This window comes from Lissotriton vulgaris, chromosome 8 (genome assembly GCF_964263255.1).
Source record: "Lissotriton vulgaris chromosome 8, aLisVul1.2, whole genome shotgun sequence".
Classification (NCBI taxonomy): Eukaryota; Metazoa; Chordata; class Amphibia; order Caudata; family Salamandridae; genus Lissotriton; species Lissotriton vulgaris.
In genome coordinates, this window is record NC_141696.1 from 718,918,239 (window position 1) to 718,939,080 (window position 20,842).

General features: G+C 45.1%; 1 protein-coding gene across 1 annotated transcript in view; it reads left to right on the plus strand.

The window, feature by feature from the left end:
* LOC147697921 (cullin-4A) overlaps nucleotides 1-20,842 on the plus strand; it is a 625,511-nt gene that overhangs the window by 338,683 nt on the left and 265,986 nt on the right. The window contains exons 13-14 of the mRNA XM_086934608.1: nucleotides 7,893-8,003; nucleotides 8,108-8,193. Of these exons, the coding sequence (XP_086790734.1) occupies nucleotides 7,893-8,003; nucleotides 8,108-8,193 (197 nt within the window). The remainder of the gene's footprint in view (nucleotides 1-7,892; nucleotides 8,004-8,107; nucleotides 8,194-20,842) is intronic.

Here is a 20,842-nt window from a genome sequence, read left to right on the forward strand (position 1 = left end):
GGCAGTGGTGGTACCCGGACCTTCTACATATGTCACTGAAGCCACACAGGAGGCTGCCATGCAGACCGAACCTGCTGTCCAAGTTGAACGGGAAGATCCATCATCCCAACCTTCCATCACTGAACTTGGCAGCATGGCTCCTGAGGTCCACCAGTATGGGCATCTAGGTCTATCTCCAGACTGTATGTCTATATTGAAAGAGGCAAGGAGACGTTCCACCAGGCACTCCTATGCTTGTAAATGGAAACGCTTCCACATGTGGTGTGTGCAAAATACATTAAGTCCCACCAGGGGGCAGGAGGATATAGTTTAAGCATATCTACTTCACCTAGCCAGAGCAGGTTTGAAATTCTCCTCCATCAAAGTGCACCTAGCGGCCATTATGGCTTATAGGCGTTTGCCTTCTCAACCCTCCTTTTTCAGTTATAAGTGGTGAAGGATTTCCTTCAGGGCCTTAAGAAGGTATATCCTCCAGTGCGGCCCCCTTTACCTCCTTGGGAACTGAATTTGGTGCTGTCCAGACGGATGGGTCCGCCCTTTTGAACCTATCCACAAGGCGACCTTGCAGCACCTTACGTGGAAAGTCGTGTTCTTGGTGGCTATCACCTCAGCTCGTAGGGTGAGTGAGATTCAGGCCCTCTGCTCCAAAGAACCCTATCTGGTTTTCCATCTCAATAGGGTGGTGCTCAGAACTCATCCGTCCTTCCTTCCCAAGGTGGTGTTGGATTTTTGATGTAAATCCAACGATTTCACTCCCGACCTTTTTTCCTAACCCCTCCAACCCAGCGGAGAGAGCCCTTCATTCATTAGACCGTAAAAGGGTTTTGAAGTTCTATCTAGAAAGGTCGAAGTCTATAAGAAAGTCTGATCACCTCTTCATTAATTATGGTTCAGTCAGAACAGGTTTCCCAGCAACAAAAAGGTCCATCTCCAGATGGATAGTTTCAGGCATTAAACTAGCCTATCAGTTAGCAGGGAAACCGCTCTTGTCCGCTCCCAAAGCTCATTCCACAAGAGGAAAAGCATCCAGAACTGCTTTCCTCAATAATATACCACTCTCCGAGATATGCAAAGCTGCTACTTGGAGATCAGTACACACGTTTACAATACACTACTGTCTTGACTCAGATACCAGAGCGGACACTCAAGTAGGGCAAACCTCCTTGAGAAATCTGTTCAACAGCTGATTTTTTCGGTTGTTGTGGTTTGAATCACTCTGTATTCTCATTTGTCTGCAGGTGGTTGATGGGCTTGCTATTCCATTCAGTGCTTATGACTATTGATGAGGATCCCCTGGAAGAGAAGGATAAGTTACTCACCTGTAATCCTAGTTCTCTTCCAGAGGTATCCTCATCAAAGTCATAAGCAACCCACCCACCTCCCCAGAAAAATGAGTTTTTATTTCTGAAGTGTTAGAAGATATCTTTGGGCCTTGATCTTCAGGATTATGCAAAGAACTGACCCAACTGTCACCCCTGAGGCATGATGGGAAGCTAGGGGTCATGGCTGCCTTAAAGGCACGGTGCCAGTTTTTGTTGAAAATGCTTTCATTTTTCATGTTATTGGTTTGCAATGCAACCTGTAGGCTAACAATGTCTGCTTATGTGCAGGTTTTGCCTGTTATGAGTGTTTTACTCATTAAAAGACAGAGTTTAAGTGCTAATTGCCCTCCTGTTTCTTTTATGTATTGGCAAATGCAATTCTTATGTGTGCAACTACATTGTTTAGCCTCCATTTGGGGGCTGCATTGGTATGGGAAAAAAATGATATATGTTTGTATATATATGTAGAGCTGTACATATATGGTTTCCATATATAATTTTTTATTTTTTCCCGTGGTCCCCGCACATGGGCGGGAATATTCAGTGCTTATGACTTTGATGAGGATACCCCTGGAAGAGAACTAGGATTACAGGTAAGTAACTTATCGTTACAGGTTTGTTACCTGAAAGGGGCTTTATACATTTCAGTTTGGCAGCTATGCAGGCAAGTTTGCTGTTGAGCTGGGGACCTCACATGGTTCAACAAGCTGGGCCATGATTGCAAAAATATGTTGCTTTTTACAGTTTGTGCCATCAAATCTTGACAAGTCCAACACTGTCTTCCAAGCAGAATTTAACTTGCCAAGTCAATTAAACTAGTTTTCTCAAACCTTTCTGGTTTGGTTGACCTAATGCTATTACACTGGTGTTAGTAACACTTGTTACTGCGCTTAGAGTAACTGATTGCATTGCAATTCCAATTGAATTTATATAGCACATACTACTTCTTACGGGGAGTTGAAGCGCTTTACAGCGAGTATCACACTACTCTGGAGCACAGGGTTAGTCCAGTGGTTAGTGTTGCTTATTGGGATTAGTCCTGTGTTCTCAAGGTAAACCATTCAGTCGATTTACTCCGGTTTGTTTGTGGTAGATTAATAGGAGTTGGGTGTGATAAATAGTGGGAGCTATGCAGGTTGTTAAAAATACTTAGTGCAGTGAATACGTAGGCGAGCAGCGATTAAGTGTTTGTTTAAGGTTGCACAAATACGGTTTAAAGGGAGGTAGGTTGTTAGCCATGAATGAGGTGTAGGTCTTTTACAGAAATAAAATAATAGGCACAAGGCACACAGGCATGCAGCTTTTAGAGTATGTTGTACTCAGAGAAAGGAGGCATGCACCAAATAAAAGGTAAGGAGAGGGTCAGTCCAAAGAAGCAAATGAGAGAAAACAATTGAACGTTTTAAGTCAAACGGAATTTTTCATGCAGGGTTTTAGAAATAGAATAGGAGAAGTCTTTTTGAGACACCATGCATTTCGAGGAAGCAGAAATGTGGAAAAAAATAACATTAAATAGATCTATGTTATGTTATGTAAAACAATTTGTACCGCGCACGTACACCGGGACGGTTTCTTGGCGCTCTAGTCCAGGGCAGATTGTTTAAACATGCAAGCCCGAATGTGCCGATCATTTAAACGTTATGAGCCTGAGCATGCTATGTGAAAGATTGAGATAGACCATTACCGGCCACAGTATTCTAAGCTTGGTACAGGGTGTCTATACTGTACAAGGGAAGGTGGTGCACACTCCTTTGATAGGAAAAGTTTAATTTAATGATCTTCCTTTGCTACTCCAACCAGGTTTGGACTGGGGCAGAAAAAAGGCCAGGCCACTAAAATAAAGGAGGCCTCCATTAGTGAAATAGATAGCTAAGAAAGTGGCCCACACTGGCAAATGGGTGCAGTTTTTAACTTGCATAAACACATTGTATAGATACTTTCCACTGGGAAACATGAGGCTAGGTAAGTTATCAGGATAGTGTACCTTGAACAAATTGTCAACCGACTTACACAATATATTAAAACCCTTACTCCAGGATCTTGACTTTCAGATCCATTTAAACAATCTCAGCAATCTGTCACCTCCAACCCACATGCCTTCTTGCAAGCACTCTACTAGCACCTAGAAAAGTACAGTCTTGTCCTGGTTGGCCAGGCCAACTAAGCCACCGGGCAGATGGATTAACGAAAACAGCTGACACATTTCAGCAGAGGGTCAAATGACTCGCACCACCCCAATTCTGAATGTGATACACCTTGCAGAGGCAACCCTAAAACCTCTTACTCTCACAGTGGTATGGGACGCAGTTGCAGGGAAAATTCAGCATCCAGCACAGCTCTCGCTGCATTAAGCGTGGTCTGTCCGTAGACAGCCCGATGGATTATGGCGGAAATGGCAAGTAATTGTCAGATACGAATTATATAAGAAATTGCATACTATAACACCGTAATAGCACATTTGGGTGGTTCAGCGTGCATCGCTTAGCACCACGTGCAGCTAATGCCAGCGCATTGGTCACAACATTGGACTCTCTAGTACCCTTTGCAGTTGGCAGGAGTCGCTGCAAGTGTGTGGAGGCTCCAACTGCCTACTGTTTCAGATGGTGGACTTCAGTTCTTTAACATGCAGTCTGCTGTCCTTCCTTGCCATGGTCCTGATTGGCTTGAATTTTCATCTTCACAATGTTGGACGCGATGTTATTTCTTGTGCTTTTTTGTGTTACTCTCAATTAGTCACCATTGGCTCCTTTGGTAGGCTTTTTTTATAAACATTTTATTGTTTTTCTTTTTTATGCAACATGTGGTACCACGAAAATTAGAAAAACCAAAGGTGATGATGGACGGAGCGTTGACAATACAAACACTCACCCCCAGTCAACTGATCTGGGTTTAATCCATCACCGTTCTTTAGCTCACTCCGCCACCCCAGTTCAGACATGGCCATATGCAAATCAGTCTGACCCTGTGCCACATGGGAACAGTCCAGCCCGAACTGCCAAGCCATGTCTTCCCTGGACCAGAATCAAGCTTCCCAGGACCGGTTTCTGGCATTACAGCAGTCTTCAGCCGGGCTTGCTTGACTCCAGTGGCAAAGTGAACAAGGGATTCACGTCTGAGCATACCCTGCCACCTTAGGGCGAACAAAGAAAAACCACGAAAATTAGGCCGTCAACAAAAATAATTTGACAAAGTAAAAGACAGTGAGCCATTACTGAATGAGTCTCCCACAGTACCCTTTCACCACATGAGAAAACCGATATGGTGAATGTTGAACTCAACTTCCCTATCCGCACCCAATTCTGTAGATATGCAGCATACAGCTGAATTTCTTGGTTCCAGGCTCAATGCTGGCCTTCACTTCTTTCAAGGATGATACCCTTGTATTGACACCTTGCAGCCCGAATTTTATAGTGCTTTTGTGGGCACCCCCTGGCCTTGTGGACAAGGATTTCCAGAGACCTGCATCTATGCATTCCAGACTCTCACCTCTGCAGTGGTGGGGATTTCTGTGCTCTTCCAGGCCCCAGCAATGTCTCTATTTTCCAGTACCAGCTCTAGCCATAACAGCCCAGCCCTATATCTGTCTGTGTCTATCTTGGTCATGATATGGAGTATTGCAAATCTTGGTTCTCCGGGTAGGGGCCAGCCCCTTTGGTTTGCTTAATTGTGCAATGTCCTCATGTTTTGGCTGTTGTCATGGTCTGGAGAGTTAATGTTTTTTTTATGTTTATTGCAGAATTGGGATATTCGGTGTCATGTTATGGACCCAATTTGTTGGTTCCTATTGTGAATGGCTGGGATTTCTACACCTTGACTTCGCAGGTGATATCCCAAGTTGGACAATTTTCAGGTGGTGTCTCGGGCCATTCACACCTTGGTTTCTCATTATGTTTTGGCTGTGCATTGGCATTTGCCACATTAACGGTTCAGGTCAACGCTCACTGGTGCAGCATCTTTTTTAGCATTGTTGTCCCAGGTGGCATATGTTGGGCCCATTTAAATGGTTCTGTGTCCTATCATTATTCCTCAACAATTATAGATCAGTTCTTTCCCACCCAACAAGTTGTCTCTTGTATCTTTGATCAGACAGGGAGAGGTACGGTTCCCTTCTGCTAGGTGGTTCAAGGGACTGGGTTTCTTGGCAGTAGTTTAACAACGCTTCCTTGGAGTTCTCTTGTTTTCAGTGATTGGTTTACCCATTGACCTGAACCACTTGGCTGCCCGTTCAGCCCAGTCTCCAGCCTTCACTTGGTGTAGAAGTAACTTGGTTGTTGGCGTAAGTTCTCCGTTGTCTGTTTGTGTGGATGTGACATTCGCATGAAGGATTAATTTGTGTTGCGGATCTTGGTTGGGTGTAAGGAGAAGACCACAATGTCGATCTCATTCCCATTGGTAGACATACTAGGTGGCAATGGCTTGATTACTTAGAGATAATTTCCATTCATTCACGTATTCCCCAGCACAGCCATACATCAGTCCTACCATACCTCAAGGCTCTTGCTCCTTCAGTCATGCAATTCCATGTTTTTTCTGGTTCAAAAGTGGGAGAGTTCGGGGGGCCTTATTGTATAGCCAGTGGTTTATAACTAAAACATTCCGTTGTCGAAAAACAAGATATTTAGGTTCTAGCGAATAACCTCTTTTGTTTCAGATGAAAGGATGTTCCCTCTCTTCACAATGAGAAAGTATCCTCATAGAGTAAGCACTTTAAAAAGGAAGACCGAGATTTAAAGTAATCTGGCCATAATCATGTAATGTAATGTAATGTGTTCTTGTAAAGCGCACTGCTGCCCTGAGGCGTCGTGGCGCTGTAGACCGCTGGGGAACCCGTCCTGGCTATCCCTGTGAGATGGTCCCTACTGGGTATCTCCAAGGTGAAACCAGGCATCCCCTGCGAATGTGGGGGGCCGTTGTAGAGATGAGGCAAGCTAATGCCCAGAGTTGCCGAGTGTGATCCCTAGTTAGAGTAGGCACCGAGGTGAGAATTATCGAGTTTGCTGACCCTGGTCCACGACCCTGCCGCGTCGGGAATTGAACCCTGGTCCCAAGCCGTTCTCTGCTTCCGGGTCTGCCGTCTCTAACTAGTGAGCCACACCACTCAATGTCCTTACTCGTCATATTGACTTCCAATGAGACCTCGTAATCTGCAACCCTACATGTAAATAAGCAATATACATCATATATTGCAAGTACGTTAGTTTCTGTAAGAAGCCTTTACAAGGAACAAATTGTTTGAGATTGTTATTGGATGTGGTTTCGTTTAGAGCTTCATAACATTAATTAGGCACCAAAGCATTTTATAGGATGGTTATCATTCTACACATTGGGATGGTAGGAAATCTGGTTGGAAGGGTGTTGTATTGCAATATGTTATATGCGGGATGTATTTGGTAGTGTGTGTTGACGGGGAATTCAATTATTATTTATTCTGTGCTTTGGTTAATATCATAGTGATGCAAATGTAGTGGTTGTACAGTATTCAATATACAGTCTTTATAGTTGACATGAGTAGCCCAGTTTTCAAATACATAGTTAAATGTGTGTAGTACTTTTTCTCTACTTGTGCTCCGAGAGTTTAAATTGTGACCATCAGTCAAAGGTTAAATACACAAAATTCAGTTAGCTTCACAGTCCTGCGTACATTGTAACATTTTAACATTTTAAAATGTATTAGTTTCTGTTCCTGTGTGATATGTTTTCTGATTTATTATTACTGGTTATCTCAGTGTGACTTTTTCGAACCACAGTGACAGTATGATTTCTCTTTCTACAAATGTATAAAAACTCTCCATTTGGAAATTAAGCTAATATTTTCCCTTGCATTTGTTAAAGAGTGGACTCGGTGCTAGCCTGTTTATCATTCTGGACTTAAAATATTTTACAAGTCTTTCTCTCCTGATGTATTGAGCAGTCCTTAAGACACATTGCTCTATGTCTATTATATTGACTTGCACTAAACCGTACTCTGTCCGAGCTATTGATTAGATGGGTTTCCGCTTCTGTTGCCAATGCTGATTCACATTTATTTGCATTTTTGAGCATTTTGAGTTGATCGACTAAACATACCTTTTGCCTTCTGTGATGATTCTTAAATTATATTAAATGTTCATGGTTTGTACTTTGAACCTGTGTGAATTTTCCTATGTGGTTTCTCTGGGTTTTATTGTATTTGTGCTCAGGGCGCTTGTCTTTGATTCGCACATAACCCCGATCCACCATTCAGCGCTTTTGATGTCATAAGCATCAACATGTGTAAGTGGTCAAGGTGGTTGGTTTTGTCCTGTCTTGGGTTGCAGTGTCTAATCGCTCGACGGTTTGAAGAATATTGAGGGATAGAGCTCATATAGTTTACCTTAATATTAAAATGCTATGATTTATTGTGCCGATCCCTTATAAAGTATCGGATTGACAGCCGAACCATCAACCCACATCTTGCATTCACAATGAAGCACATGAAAGATTGCTAAACCCAATGATCGTTTAGCCTAGTTAAAAATGAAAAGAATGCCCTTCATAAGTAAAGCCCACTGTTAACATTGATTATTTTGTTTTGCATTGTTAACAATACAGGCAAAGATGTATTTGAAGCATTTTACAAAAAAGATTTGGCCAAGAGATTGCTTGTTGGGAAAAGTGCCTCTGTTGATGCAGAGAAGTCGATGTTATCTAAACTGAAGCATGGTAAGACAATAAGAAACTTAGAGGCCTTTTTTTCTAATTTGTGATATTCTGTGTTGGCTTCCTCTGCTATTTATGATGCGTTTGTTTTGTTCTATGTGTTCTAGAATGCGGAGCAGCTTTTACCAGTAAGCTTGAGGGCATGTTTAAGGACATGGAACTTTCAAAAGATGTCATGGTTCAGTTTAAGCAGGTAACTTGAAGCATTTTATCTTCCAAAGTTGCAACTTTAGATCTGAGTACTTAATCTTCATGAAAATGGGTTTCAACAGTGTGTTAATAAGGTGTGTTTAACAGCCATTGTACTGCGACAGCTTCAGCTCGACACACCCTTTTCACATGTCATCCCACAGACACACAGGGGCTGAGGAAGGCTGGCGATGAAAAGAGGCACACAAAGCAGGACAGTGATGCAGATTCTTGTAAAATAAAGTGTCTGGTTGCTTTAGGTCCTTACCTAAACATTACATTGAAATATCTTTACTGCTAGATGAACTGAAGCCGGATGCAGTCTTTCTCACCGAAACGTGGTTAACCCCGTATTCGGAACCCGATTTAGTACAAGACCTCCCGCAGGGCTACCAAATAGTAAGGATAGATCGCCCTCTTGGGAAGGGAGGCGGTTTGGCAATTATATTTAGAGACTATTATGCTTGCTGATGCTCCCCTGACCCCATCTCAGACTGCAAAAGCTTGTCTTTTTGTTTAGAGTTCTCCCCAAATATTAGTTTCTCTGGGGCACTTATTTACCGCCCCCCAGGACCTGTAAAACAGTTTCATGCATCACTGCCCTCGGTTGTTGCTGATCTAGCCTCCTCCCCCTCCAACTATACGCTGCTGGGCGATCTGAATATACATTTTGAAGACACAACTGATCACATCGCCCGAGAGCTAATTGCAGATCTCTCCGCACTACAGTTGGGCCAGCTTGTTCCATTTCCTACGCACACTGAAGGCCATTTGTTAGACCCAGTGTTTAGTAACTGCCCCAATCTGAAGGTAGATCGCCCGGTCGCTCTTCCTTGGACGGACCACTTGTTAATCTCCCTTATTTGGGAGATTCACAAAATCCCTGTTTTAAGACCGGGACTTCGGGAAGCCCGGAATTGGTCCAAACTCCCGCTGGACCAATGGGTCCATGAGTTAGAGACGTCAAAACCGTCAATTAATCAGGAACCTTTGGTAGCCAATGATAAGTTTAACAACTGGATACTGAACTCTCTCAACGCCATACTTCCTATTCAAAAAACCACTCTAAAAAGATACAGGATCACTGCCCCCTGGTACTCGGTTGAGCTCCGGGAGAAAAAATGCCAGTGTAAAAGACTGTAAAGAAAATGGCGCCTGGGGTATGCCGCTTCGGATAAAATCATTTATGGAGAGGCGATCAGAGCCTATAAAAAAGAGATAAAGATTGCCCAATCCACATATTACACACAAAAAATCTCTGAAGCTAGTTCCAACTCCAAAAATATTTATCAGATTGTGAAAAGCCTTACCAAGCTTCCTCAAACTCCCCCAACCAACTATAACTCGCAATCTCGGTGTGATGATCTGGCGGAGTTTTTCTTCCTTAAAATCGATCTTATTTATTCATCATTCCCGGACATGGATGTGTATGCCCCTGTGGACTCACCATCGCCTTCTTCTTAGGAAGCTGTGTGTAGTTTATCTCCCTCGCTAGTGGAGTTCCCCCTGTTAAACTCAGAACTACTCGCCACTCTAATGATGCAAGTGAAATCAGGTTCTCCCAGTGACTCTGCTCCCCCCGCACATTGGTTGCCGTCACTCGCACCATTCTCCCCACTATGTTGGAGGTACTTAATGCCTCAATCTCCACAAGTACTGTCCCACCTGCGTGGAAACAGGCCATGGTGCGGGCACTTGTGAAAAAACCCAATATGGACACTAACAACTTCAACAGCTACCGCCCCATTTCTCTGCTTCCCTGGGTCAGCAAAATCCTTGAGAAATATATAAATGGTCTTTTAACACTCTTTCTCGAGAGTAATCAGCTGCTTGACCCCACACAGACGGGCTTTCACCCCAAACACGGGACAGAAACCGCCTTGTTAACGGTTAGGGAGGAAACAAGAGAAATCTTAAATCAAAAAGGATCTGTGGCAGTCATCCTCCTTGATTTAAGCGCTGCATTTGACACGGTAAAACATAACATTTTATTGCAGCGTCTCCTTAATATAGGAATATCAGGCAGAGCTTTAGAGTGGTTCAAATCCTTTTTAAGCGACAGAACCTTCCAGGTATATGAAAAAAACACCATCTCCTCCAGCAAATCTCTGGGTTGTGGAGTCCCACAGGGCTCATCCCTGAGCCCGACGTTATTTAACGTCTATATGAGACCACTGGCTGAGATCGTCTGTCCATATGGTATCAAGATTGTTACCTATGCGGACGACACTCAGCTGGTGGTCTCTCTGGCACAGGAAGATGGCTCTCCAGCCATGGCTGATTTGGCAGGTTGTCTAGAGAAAGTAAAAAGCTGGATGACTATGTCTTGTCTCAAGCTTAATGGAGACAAGACAGAGCTTATGTTGCTGGGCCGATCTGCTCCAGCCTCAATCAATTCGATCTGGCCCCCCTGTCTAGGCCCACCACCAGCACCCAAGAACACCATAAAGAGTCTCGCAATCTGTCTAGACAGGTCTATGACGTTTGACAGTCAGGCAACTAGACTGTCTGCCACCTGCTTTGGTCTCCTCAGAATCCTCAGGAAGATTCTCCCTCTGCTACCCTTTGAAGCCAAACTAACTGTGATTCAGGGCTTGATCCAATCTCGCCTAGATTTCCGCAATGCTCTGTATTTAGGAGCCCCTGACTTTACTCTGCGTAAATTGCAGATAATCCAAAATTGTGCTGCCCGCACTCTATTGCAAATCCCTCGCAGGCTTTCTGCTAAGCCCGGACTGAAGAGCCTACATTGGCTTCCTGTTAGGGATAGAATTAGCTTTAAGTCCCTATGTATTGCCCATCAGGCATTCTGGGCAACTGGCCCGGCGATCAACCTTTCTCTAATTACTCCGTATCATCCCAGCAGACAACTGCGTTCAGCCCATGCCTTTTTGGCCACAGTGCCCAAGATTAGGAGAACAAGAGCAGGAGGTCGCTCTTTCTCCTTTAATGTGGCCAAGCTGTGGAATGCTCTTCCCCTCCATCTAAGGTCCAACCCGAATTAGACCTCCTTCCGTAAACAACTGAAAACGTTCCTGTTTAACAAGTAAATCTACCCTTCAGCCCATATGCCTCTGTTTGGACTGCATACTCAGTCGCAGCGCTTGGACGCCCCAGGGCAGCTACGTGCGCTTTATATAAAACATTTTCATTTCATTTTTCCCTCAGGACTGTTGCCTCTATCCGAGTATGTGCTGTGCCCTAGAAATATTTGCCATCTTTCCAGAACATACACACAGCAATGAATCAGTCCCTTTCTCTTGCCATAATTTTGGAGATCTAAATTTCTGTACTTAGTAACTTTTGGGGGCTTCCACTCTACAACATCTTTTGTATGGGCTGCATCTGTTGAAGTCCTGCTTTATCGTGCACAAGTCATGCAGGCGCTGGACTTACAGGGAAAGTTCCACCCAGTACTTTATTTGTTCATTGAGTGGCTCACAGTAAAAAGTCCCAGAATCATCTAGTCGTTTTATTCTCCCGAGTGTAACTTCTGTCATTTTTTCCAACTCTAACATCTGACATTAGCAGTTGCCTACTTGCTATCCTGGTATCCCTTTCAAGTGGTAGAGTCATGTCTTACTTTACTATATTTATGGCACTCATGCAAGAGAAAACAAAAAACATACACACATTGATTGATACAGTGAGAACCAGTGTGAGAGGAATGGTAATAGTTGAGATAATGTAGGAGACTGAAATGATGGAAGGGAAAAAGAGGGCAGAATGGGAAAGATCGTAAGAAAATTTGAGAAAACAAACAGAAAGATAGAGATGAATGAAGTACAAGAGGGAGAGTATGGTGGGAGAAATGTAAGAGAATAATGTAGGTAAACATATGAAAGAGGGAAAAAAATCAAGACCTGTTTTGGTAGGGGTAGGTATGCACCTACCATTAGTAATGAGGCTGCCAACACCGTATAGGGTCCAGTGTGAAGGTCTCAGTAAATTAGCACCTTGCTCAACCTTTGGTAGCTGACAGTGAGCAGTCAGGCCTAATTTAGGAGACAAGAGTGTAAAGCATTTAAAAACACCCTACACCAAACAATTAAGAAACCACCCAAAAAAATCCCACACCAATTTACAGAAATTGGCATTTTTTATTAAACAAATAGACACCAAAACTACAAAAATCCAATGTAGGGAACAGGAGAATATGAATTTTTAGTGCAAAAAAACCTTAAGCACCACTCTGGGCCATCTGGCCGCTCTTTTATCTTCATGCTTAGGAATGTTCCGGAGCTTTTTCCTCTGACATCGCTCGACCCTCCACAGCAAGTTGGATTCGGAGAGGGTTTGCCGTCTTGACTTTCCACAAGGCCCCGGTAAATCCTGGAAGTCTGTAGCTTTCAGCTGGATGAAACTGAAATCCTGGCCAGGTCACAGTTGAAAGTTTAGAATCAAAGTGTCCAAATCACTAATGCCAATATCTGGAATGTCCTAGATGGTCTCTGGGATGTCTGGACCTCAGTTACCACAATGCACCTGGCCAAATCCTCAGAAGCCTACTGGACGCACTCCAGGATGGGGACTCTTGGTGGCGATGGTGCAGGTGAACTCTGTTAACCTGTAGCTTGCAGGAAGTCTAGTTCTTGATCCTTCCTGAAACAATGCACAGTTCCCAGGGTTATAATACCAGATTGTGCAGGAGGCGCAGTCATTCGGGGTGCAGGCCTTTGGGTGCAAATCCAGATTCCAGTAGGGCAGTCCTTCTTTCTCTTGTAGTTTCAGTCAGCAGATCTGAGAAAATATGCAGGTCTCATTTATTCAGTTTTCTGGGGTGACAAGCAGGTGTCACCTCTGTCCATTGAGATGTTGGGTGCCACCCAAAAGCATGACCGTTTCCTTCAAAGTGTGGCATCTTCTTGTCCCGCAAAGCACTGCTCTTCCAAAATCCAACAAGGATGCCCTCACACATAGCCGCTAGCTCTCCTGGCCTCCCCCTCACTCTCTCCCACTTCCTTTTCCGCTGAGACGCAGAGGAGGAGAGGCATGAGATGCGGATGATAGGGCTGCAGCTGCAGCTGAACTGCGGTATAAAATCCCAGCGCGGAAGCGAGAGCCACACGCGACCCATGACTTGTTGACTGGCTGACTGGTTGTGGAATGGCGTGGTGACGGCGCAAGAGACGCGAGAGAATTGGGCCCTGCAGCAGGGTCTGACAGGCGGGGGATGGTTCCCCATGTGAATTCAGTGCTGGAGCTAAGGAGAAGTCAAGTCCAGCTGATTGCAGGAGCAAATTAGGGGGAATCTACGGTTTCTGCGATAACGTGCATGTGCCTGGCGCCCTACCATGGCCATACCGAAGTGTAGACAGTGTGGCAGCAGTGTGACTGCAGAAGGGAAATACCGTGGTGCTGAGACTACTGGGCGAAAAAAACAAGTAAGGAGGCAGGCACTTGTGGAACAGCTAGGGGGGGGGGGGGGGGGGGTTCAAGAGACGCTGCAAGACTTTTAATTGGCATCCCTGACAGATTAACGACCCCTGGGTGTTTTTGCCTGCTCTTTGCTTGGGTTTTGTTTTGCTTTCCCGAGGGGACGAGACCATAGAATGGGCACAAAAAGTCTAGAACAGCGAAGAAAGACAATAACGAAATGATGGACCAGTCTATCCCCCTCACCAGCTCCTAGAGTTAACCACAGGGGTCTGAAAAATGGACATCGAAGAATAGAACCTAAAGCTAATGCATTAACCAAGTTGGAAAAGAATGAGGAGCTGGCTGACCCCTCAAACACTGAGAAATTGTTGAGGCAGAAAACAATGGGAGGCTACTGGTCCTTCGTTTTACCCACAGCTGGATAGAACTCGCAATGCGGAACACGAGGACAAGAGAACAGAGGTTAAAAGAACAGAAGCACAGGGGCCATATCTCGGGTCGAGCGGTGGTTCTTCTCCCCCTAAACAATACCCTTGCTTCCAAAAACATCAGAAGCAGCAGAACCCAGCCCTAACCCCATTAGACGAAGCCGCGCCCATTAAAAAACAGCATAGTTTTCTACCTTCAGCCCAATCACAAGAAAATACTCAGTCTGTGCCATGTCAAAGTACCCCCAATGGCTCACCACCTCTTCAGGGTACTCAATCGTCCGCCAGGACCACTTGGGTGACAGTCACTGAAAATGAAGAGAGGCAGAAAGCCATTCGCCTGAAGGAGCCACCAAGAAGAATTGCGGAAGGAGGATGGGAAGGAGAGATATCAATTCAAAATATGTTGGTTACCATACTGGGCAAAATTAGAGATCTAAAAACATCTCAGGCCCTCAAGATTGCTTCACTACATGAGAGGATGTCTAAGCTGGAAGAAAATATGTCTAACACACCAAAAAGAATGAGCGCGGCAGAGAGTCATATCTCAGCTCTTTAGGATAAACTGACTGTAATTCAGCGAGATCTATCAGAGCTGGGTAAAAACAAGACCCAGATGGAGCTGAAGCTTCAGGATTTAGAGAACTACAATTGGCACTCCAATCTCCGTCTAGTAGGTATCCCGTAAGGATGTGAAGACGCGCAGAGAGACAAATGGGCTGGTACGCTGCTTAAGAAAGGAATGCCGGAGTTGGAAGAGGACTTAACGATCACTAGAGCTCACAGAGTCACCACTCAGAGGCAACTAAATGCAAAATTCCCTCGAACCATATTAATTTTGCTGACTTCCGAGTTAAGGAAAGAATACTAAGTATTGCCACTGCCAAGAGATCCTTCTCTACTACAGAAATCCCGCAGTTAAAGATATTTTCAGATATGTCAGTAGCAACAGCGCAGCAAATACGATTTTGTCAAGATGATCGACCTATTCAAGGAGAAGGAGGCCCAGGCCTCGATTGTACAACAATTAAAGCATAACATTTTAGCCAAAGGGCCTTTCCACATATTTACTGACATTCAGGAAGCTCAATTGATGCTGTAAAATTTGTTAGGTTGCGACAAGTGATACAATTTACTCAGTTAGTCTCATATTGAATGTTTTTGTATTTTTCTGTTTAGGGCAGGAGGAGGTGTGCTTATAGCACTAGTCATCAATGGGGAAAACAGGAGCGCGTAAAGGATGCAATACAATGGCATCCAGCAACAGGAGGGGTGAAGAGTGACTAATGGGCAATTCCAGCTCCCAAAGAGGGGATAGGAAGTTTGAGGTGGTAGGGATGGTGGGGATGAGGCAAAATATAAAAGGAGAGTTCAAATGTAAGTGATTAACTATTCAGTGGGAAGAAACGAATCAGGACACGTAGGTTGTGCTATGTGTTGGCATACGGAACTAAGAATAGAAAGCTCAGGAAGGGGGGTGAAAAACAGTGCATGTCACTTTATACCGAAAAAAGCACTTGGTACACTTTAATACTGTTAAATGCATGTGCCACTTTATGCATACTGGATGCACTTTAGATCTATATGGGTCTTACTCTAGTTGCTAATATATCGGTTCAGATTGAATATAGCCACAATATGAAGCAATGCATGCAGCACTTTTTTCACAGACTGAGAGATTTTCTGTTTACATCATCTGTTTACAATAGCACAGCTCACTTTAGTTCAGTTACTAATAAATAATAGGTAAAGAGGTACTGGAGGTAATCTCTTTTAATACTAATGGTCTGAACAATAAACGCAAGGCCCATGCAATAGAAAGCTGGCTGAGAAGCCATAGCTCGGATGTCATACTCCTGTTGGAAACCCATTTTAAGAACACAAGCAGTACGGGTAAGATTCTACAACAGTGGACCGGTTTTTATTGCCTATATAATGCCCGCTCCGCACAGAAGGGTGTGGCAATCTACGTAGGTAAACATGTACCATTCCAGGCGAAAGCCACACAGTTAGACTCAGATGGAAGATGGGCCTTTGTAAATGGGAGATTTAATCAATCAAGCTTTACTATAGCAATGATCTATGCACCGGTTTTAGACAATCTGCTCCCTTTGCTTCAGCTTAAACAGGCCTTGACAAAAAATCCCCGGCTCTATCATTTTGGGTGGGGACTTTAACTTCCTTCAAGAGCCACTAATCGATTCTTCCACTAAAATGTAAAAACAAAATAAGCCGCAGGTGGCCATTTCTGTAGTTAATTGCAAAAAGGATCTAGACCAGGTAGACCCATTGTGCTCTCGGCAACCTAGGAAACACGTTTTTTCATTTTTTTCTGCAAAATATAATCCTGGTTCTAGAACAGACAATATATTGATTTCACATGTTCTGAAAATTATTACGCATGAATATATTCAAAATGCCTTTTCAGAACATGCACTAATCAAAATGGAAGTAGCAGGGGTAGGGCCTAAAAGAGCACCCAAAAGATGGCATTTTAAGAAAATTAATTTAAAGAGAGAGGAATGGTGTACAGAGGTTACTAATGATTTTTTCTTTTTACAACACAGATTCTGACCGTATAGGAATTGTTTGGAATGCCTTTAAGGCTGTATTACAGGGATTTATTACTTCCAAAGAAATCCTTCAACCGAGGGGAAAAAGGGAAAAAAGATCAGAGCTCTAATTCAGGCTTGAACAAGCAAGTAGGAAACACTCCGAAATAGGGAATTCAGTTAAAAACAGGAGCTTTTACAGGCAAAGTTAGATATGCAGGGCTACTGTTATCTGCAGGGTAACACTGCCTATCTCGAGAGGGTATACGAGGAGATTGAATACACGGGGGGATTACTTGTGTGGCAGGCAAAGGATAGACAATTTCAAAATAGGATCCTATCGCTGATAGATGCGGACTCCAAGCTTGGAGATTGGGAGGCCTTTTTAAAACATGAGAAAATCTATCAGACAGATCAACAAATAACGGATGAGCGTACTACAAGGTTTTTATATAAACTGCTGATTCCATCCCTAACGAGAGAGCAGAGCGAAATGGTAACGGCTGAGTTTTCCCTTGAAGAAATGGACGCAGTTGTGAGTTCAATGGCTAATAGCAAAGCAGCTGGGGAGGATGGACTACCAGTAGAACTATTCAAGAGGTTTGCCCCAATTTTAAATATGCAACTGGTAAACCTTGCCAATCCTATATTAAAAGGTGGAGACCCCCACCTTCTTTTCACATGGCTGTGGTAGGTAGTATTCTAAAGAAAGACAAAGATAGGGAAAACATGTATTCTTATAAGCCTAATAAGCCTTCTTAATGCTGATTTCAAGATTTTTACAAAGATTCTCACCAACAGGCTTAATACGATTGTGGGTTCAATTATACATGGGGACCAGTGTGGTTTTGTAGCAGGTAGGCAGCTCTCCTCAAATATAAAGTATTTGAGGCGCTAGGGGGCGCACAGCGGAATGGCTGCCTAGCTGTGCAGCTCCGCTGGGCGAATATCAAAGTCGCCAATAACATGCCTTAAATCGGATCGCTGTGGGTCACCAGGCACACCATCTGGCGTCGGAACAAGTCGTTCATGCGGAGGGCGGCAGGAGAGGAGCCTCGGCAAGCTGGAGTCCCAACGCGAGCCGTGAATCCCGGCGGGCTCGGCGACCCACTATGGCGGACTGCACTCGGCTACCACTGACTGCAGACTGAGCGTGCTGGCACTGCAGAGAGAGAGCGACCTCACTGGACGTTGTGGCTGGGAAAAAAGGGGCACTTGCTCACGGCGAGTGCTCCATATGCTGAATACCTGGCCAGACCGGCACAGAACTGCGGGCAGGCAACGGCGACAATGGAGGTACAGGGCTGATGCGACGTCACATTACACCGCTGGGCATGAATGTCCGTGACGGCGTTTAAGTTAATGGCGCGGCCCGCATTTTGCATGTTCGGGGACCGTTAGCGTGGGAAGAGGCACTGGCTAAAATCGGACTCCACAAACGGGACAATACAGCAGCGCCATTGACAACAGCGACCCCCCACCCCCACTGTCCTTTGGTCTGTCACTAATTGCCGAGATTCGGCGGGAAGAAACATGGCGGCGCCCATCCATTAGGGAGACCGGAACGCGCCTCAAACGTGCCTGGACACAGGGGGAATATCTGATCACTGGGAGGCGAGGCGCTTGCTGCCTTTTAGCACTGCAAACCACATGGCGATGAACCAGTGCCATATTGCTGCCTGCATGCGGTGGGAGACCTCGTAAAGAGAGCACAGGTCTCAGAATATCAGGCATTTCACCCCTCACAGGCAGCTGCTACTGACTCTATCCCACCACCTTGAACGGAGGGGTGTCCGTGGGTACTGCTGCTTATGCCGATCGCCCCCTTCCATGAAAATGTGGCAGCAACACGCACTACCGGCACAGCGTGAGGAGATCTGGGGTGGTGTGCCTCAACTGCCGGTGCCGGTCCCTGCTTTAATTTGGAGTGACATTCAGCGACACCCTGATGCAGGGCTAGGGCACCGCTACTAAGCAACCACAAGACGCATTCCGGTTGTCTTTGCTACGCATGAGGAGTCGGCGTGGCATTCCCTCCTTTCGGATCCTAACACTGCACAAAGATCAAAGAGGCGGGAGACTCGAGGTGGTGCCGGCTCAGCACCCCCCCTTTTGCACACAATGGGCAAACCAGATAAACAACAGCCCAAACTAACGTTTGAGGCGCGGAAGACGCCGAAAAACCAGACTGGTGCTGCAGAGGCAGACCCCGAAACTGACTCCCAGGATGGTAGTGTCATAGAAAACATATTGAAATCCATACAAGCCAATCTTCAGGATATAAATGGCAAACTTGATCATTTGACGGGCCGAGTGGACAGTATGGCGGCTAAACTCGACAAGCAGGGCGAACGGTTGGACACGGCCGAAAACAGGATCTCGACGGTGGAGGACGAATCGAGAACCACGACGGCCAAATGCACAGGAATGGAGAAAGTCCTTGAAGTGATCAAAGCCAAGGCTGAGGAGTTGGAAGCCAGGTCGAGACGTAACAACATACGTATTTCAGGTTTGCCAGAATCAACCAACACAGGCTGAATGGAGACCTATGTGGAACAACTATACAAAGAATTGTTTGGCCCTGAAAATCTATCACCGATATTCATTATTGAAAGAGCGCATCGATCCTTGGCGCCCAAGCCAAAACCGGGAGCCATGCCCAGACCGATAGTGGCCAGAGTCCTGAATTACCGCAACAGGGATACCGTGCTCAGGCTGGCGAGGGAAAAAGGCGAGATCCACCATCAGGGAAACAAACTTGAATTCTTTCCAGACTTCACGGTTGCAGTACAACAGGCACGCAAAGAATTCCACGAGGTTAAAGCCAAACTTCGAGATTTGCAGATCCCGTATGCCATGATGTACCCCGCTCGCCTGCGGATCACGTGGGAGGACAAACCGATTTTCTTATCGACCCTGAAAGCTGCAATGGATTTCATCAAAACAGCGGTTGCCAAAGGTAAACGGTCCAATCGCAAAGACAGACACACCGAGTCAGATTAAAGGTAAGACCTTCTGATGAGCACTGCACTGTACTTGCCCAAATGACAGTTCTACGGTGGTAGGAGGGTAAAGCGAGACTCCGCATGAACTGCGCTAACTGACATGTACCTCCTAACCCTACTATATGAAGTATATAGTGAGACAATGTGTGATATGAGTTACATGTAGGGGTGAGGCACAGCTCGGCCACTTGCGGAGAAACTCAATATTGTACGCAAGGCAGCAGAACGTTACAAGCTGTCAGAGTATAGACTTTATTGATGTGCTGCAGTACACAACCACTGTGAACCTTTGGTACAAGCTACATAATGCATATCACTATCTATAAGACTGTTCTGAACGCCTATCAATCCAGAGACATGCAATGAGACTGGTGTTGCCTCAGGGCCCAGGCGGTCTGATTACAGAACACAAATTCGCCCACATCCTTTCACTAGGATGGAGTAATGCGTCCTCGGCGGACCTCCACTAGGGCAGTCCCCGACGAGTTATGTTGACATTTCCAGTTCTATGGGTACAATGGCTTCAGCAGAATTGGGTTGCTGGAGTGGGTGGGCACTGGGGACGTTGGGGTTTGTTGTTGTTTGAACTAACTGGGCGATCGAGATGCACTGCTGCATACCGGAACGTGGACATTGCTAACAGTTTGATATCCATCATCATGGTACTGTGTAATGTTAAGCTGAAACTGAAGGGTGGGGGTGGCTGCACGTGGCGCAAACAGTATGTTGTGGTGTAAATATGAGTAGAAATAGTCTGAAACTACTAACGTGGAATGTGAGAGGCCTCACTAATCCCAAAAAGGTCAGACAAATATTTGCTTGTCTTGATAGGCACCACATAGACATAGCATTGCTTCAAGAGACGCACATGGACCCTAAAGTGCATAGACCTATTGGCACACGCTGGGCAGAGTCGACCCATTTGGCAGCATACTCATCCTATTCCAGAGGGGTCATGACACTGATCAAGAAGGGCACGGACTACAGAATCGCACATACAATTGTCGATAAAAATGGAAGATATGTAATTGTGTCGGGAGTGTTGAGAGGGCAAGAGGTAACAATAGTTAATGTGTATGGGCCGAATGTTGATTCCCCGGAATTTTTTCAGGAACTGTGGGATCACTTGCTGGAATTTACTGATACGACGATACTCTGGGGAGGGGATTTTAATGTAGCATTGCGTGACACTGTAGATCGTTCTATTACTTCCATGGAACCACACAAGAAAGCCAGGGACAAGCTGGGAGACATACTGGTAGAACTTACACTCAAAGATATTTGGAGGG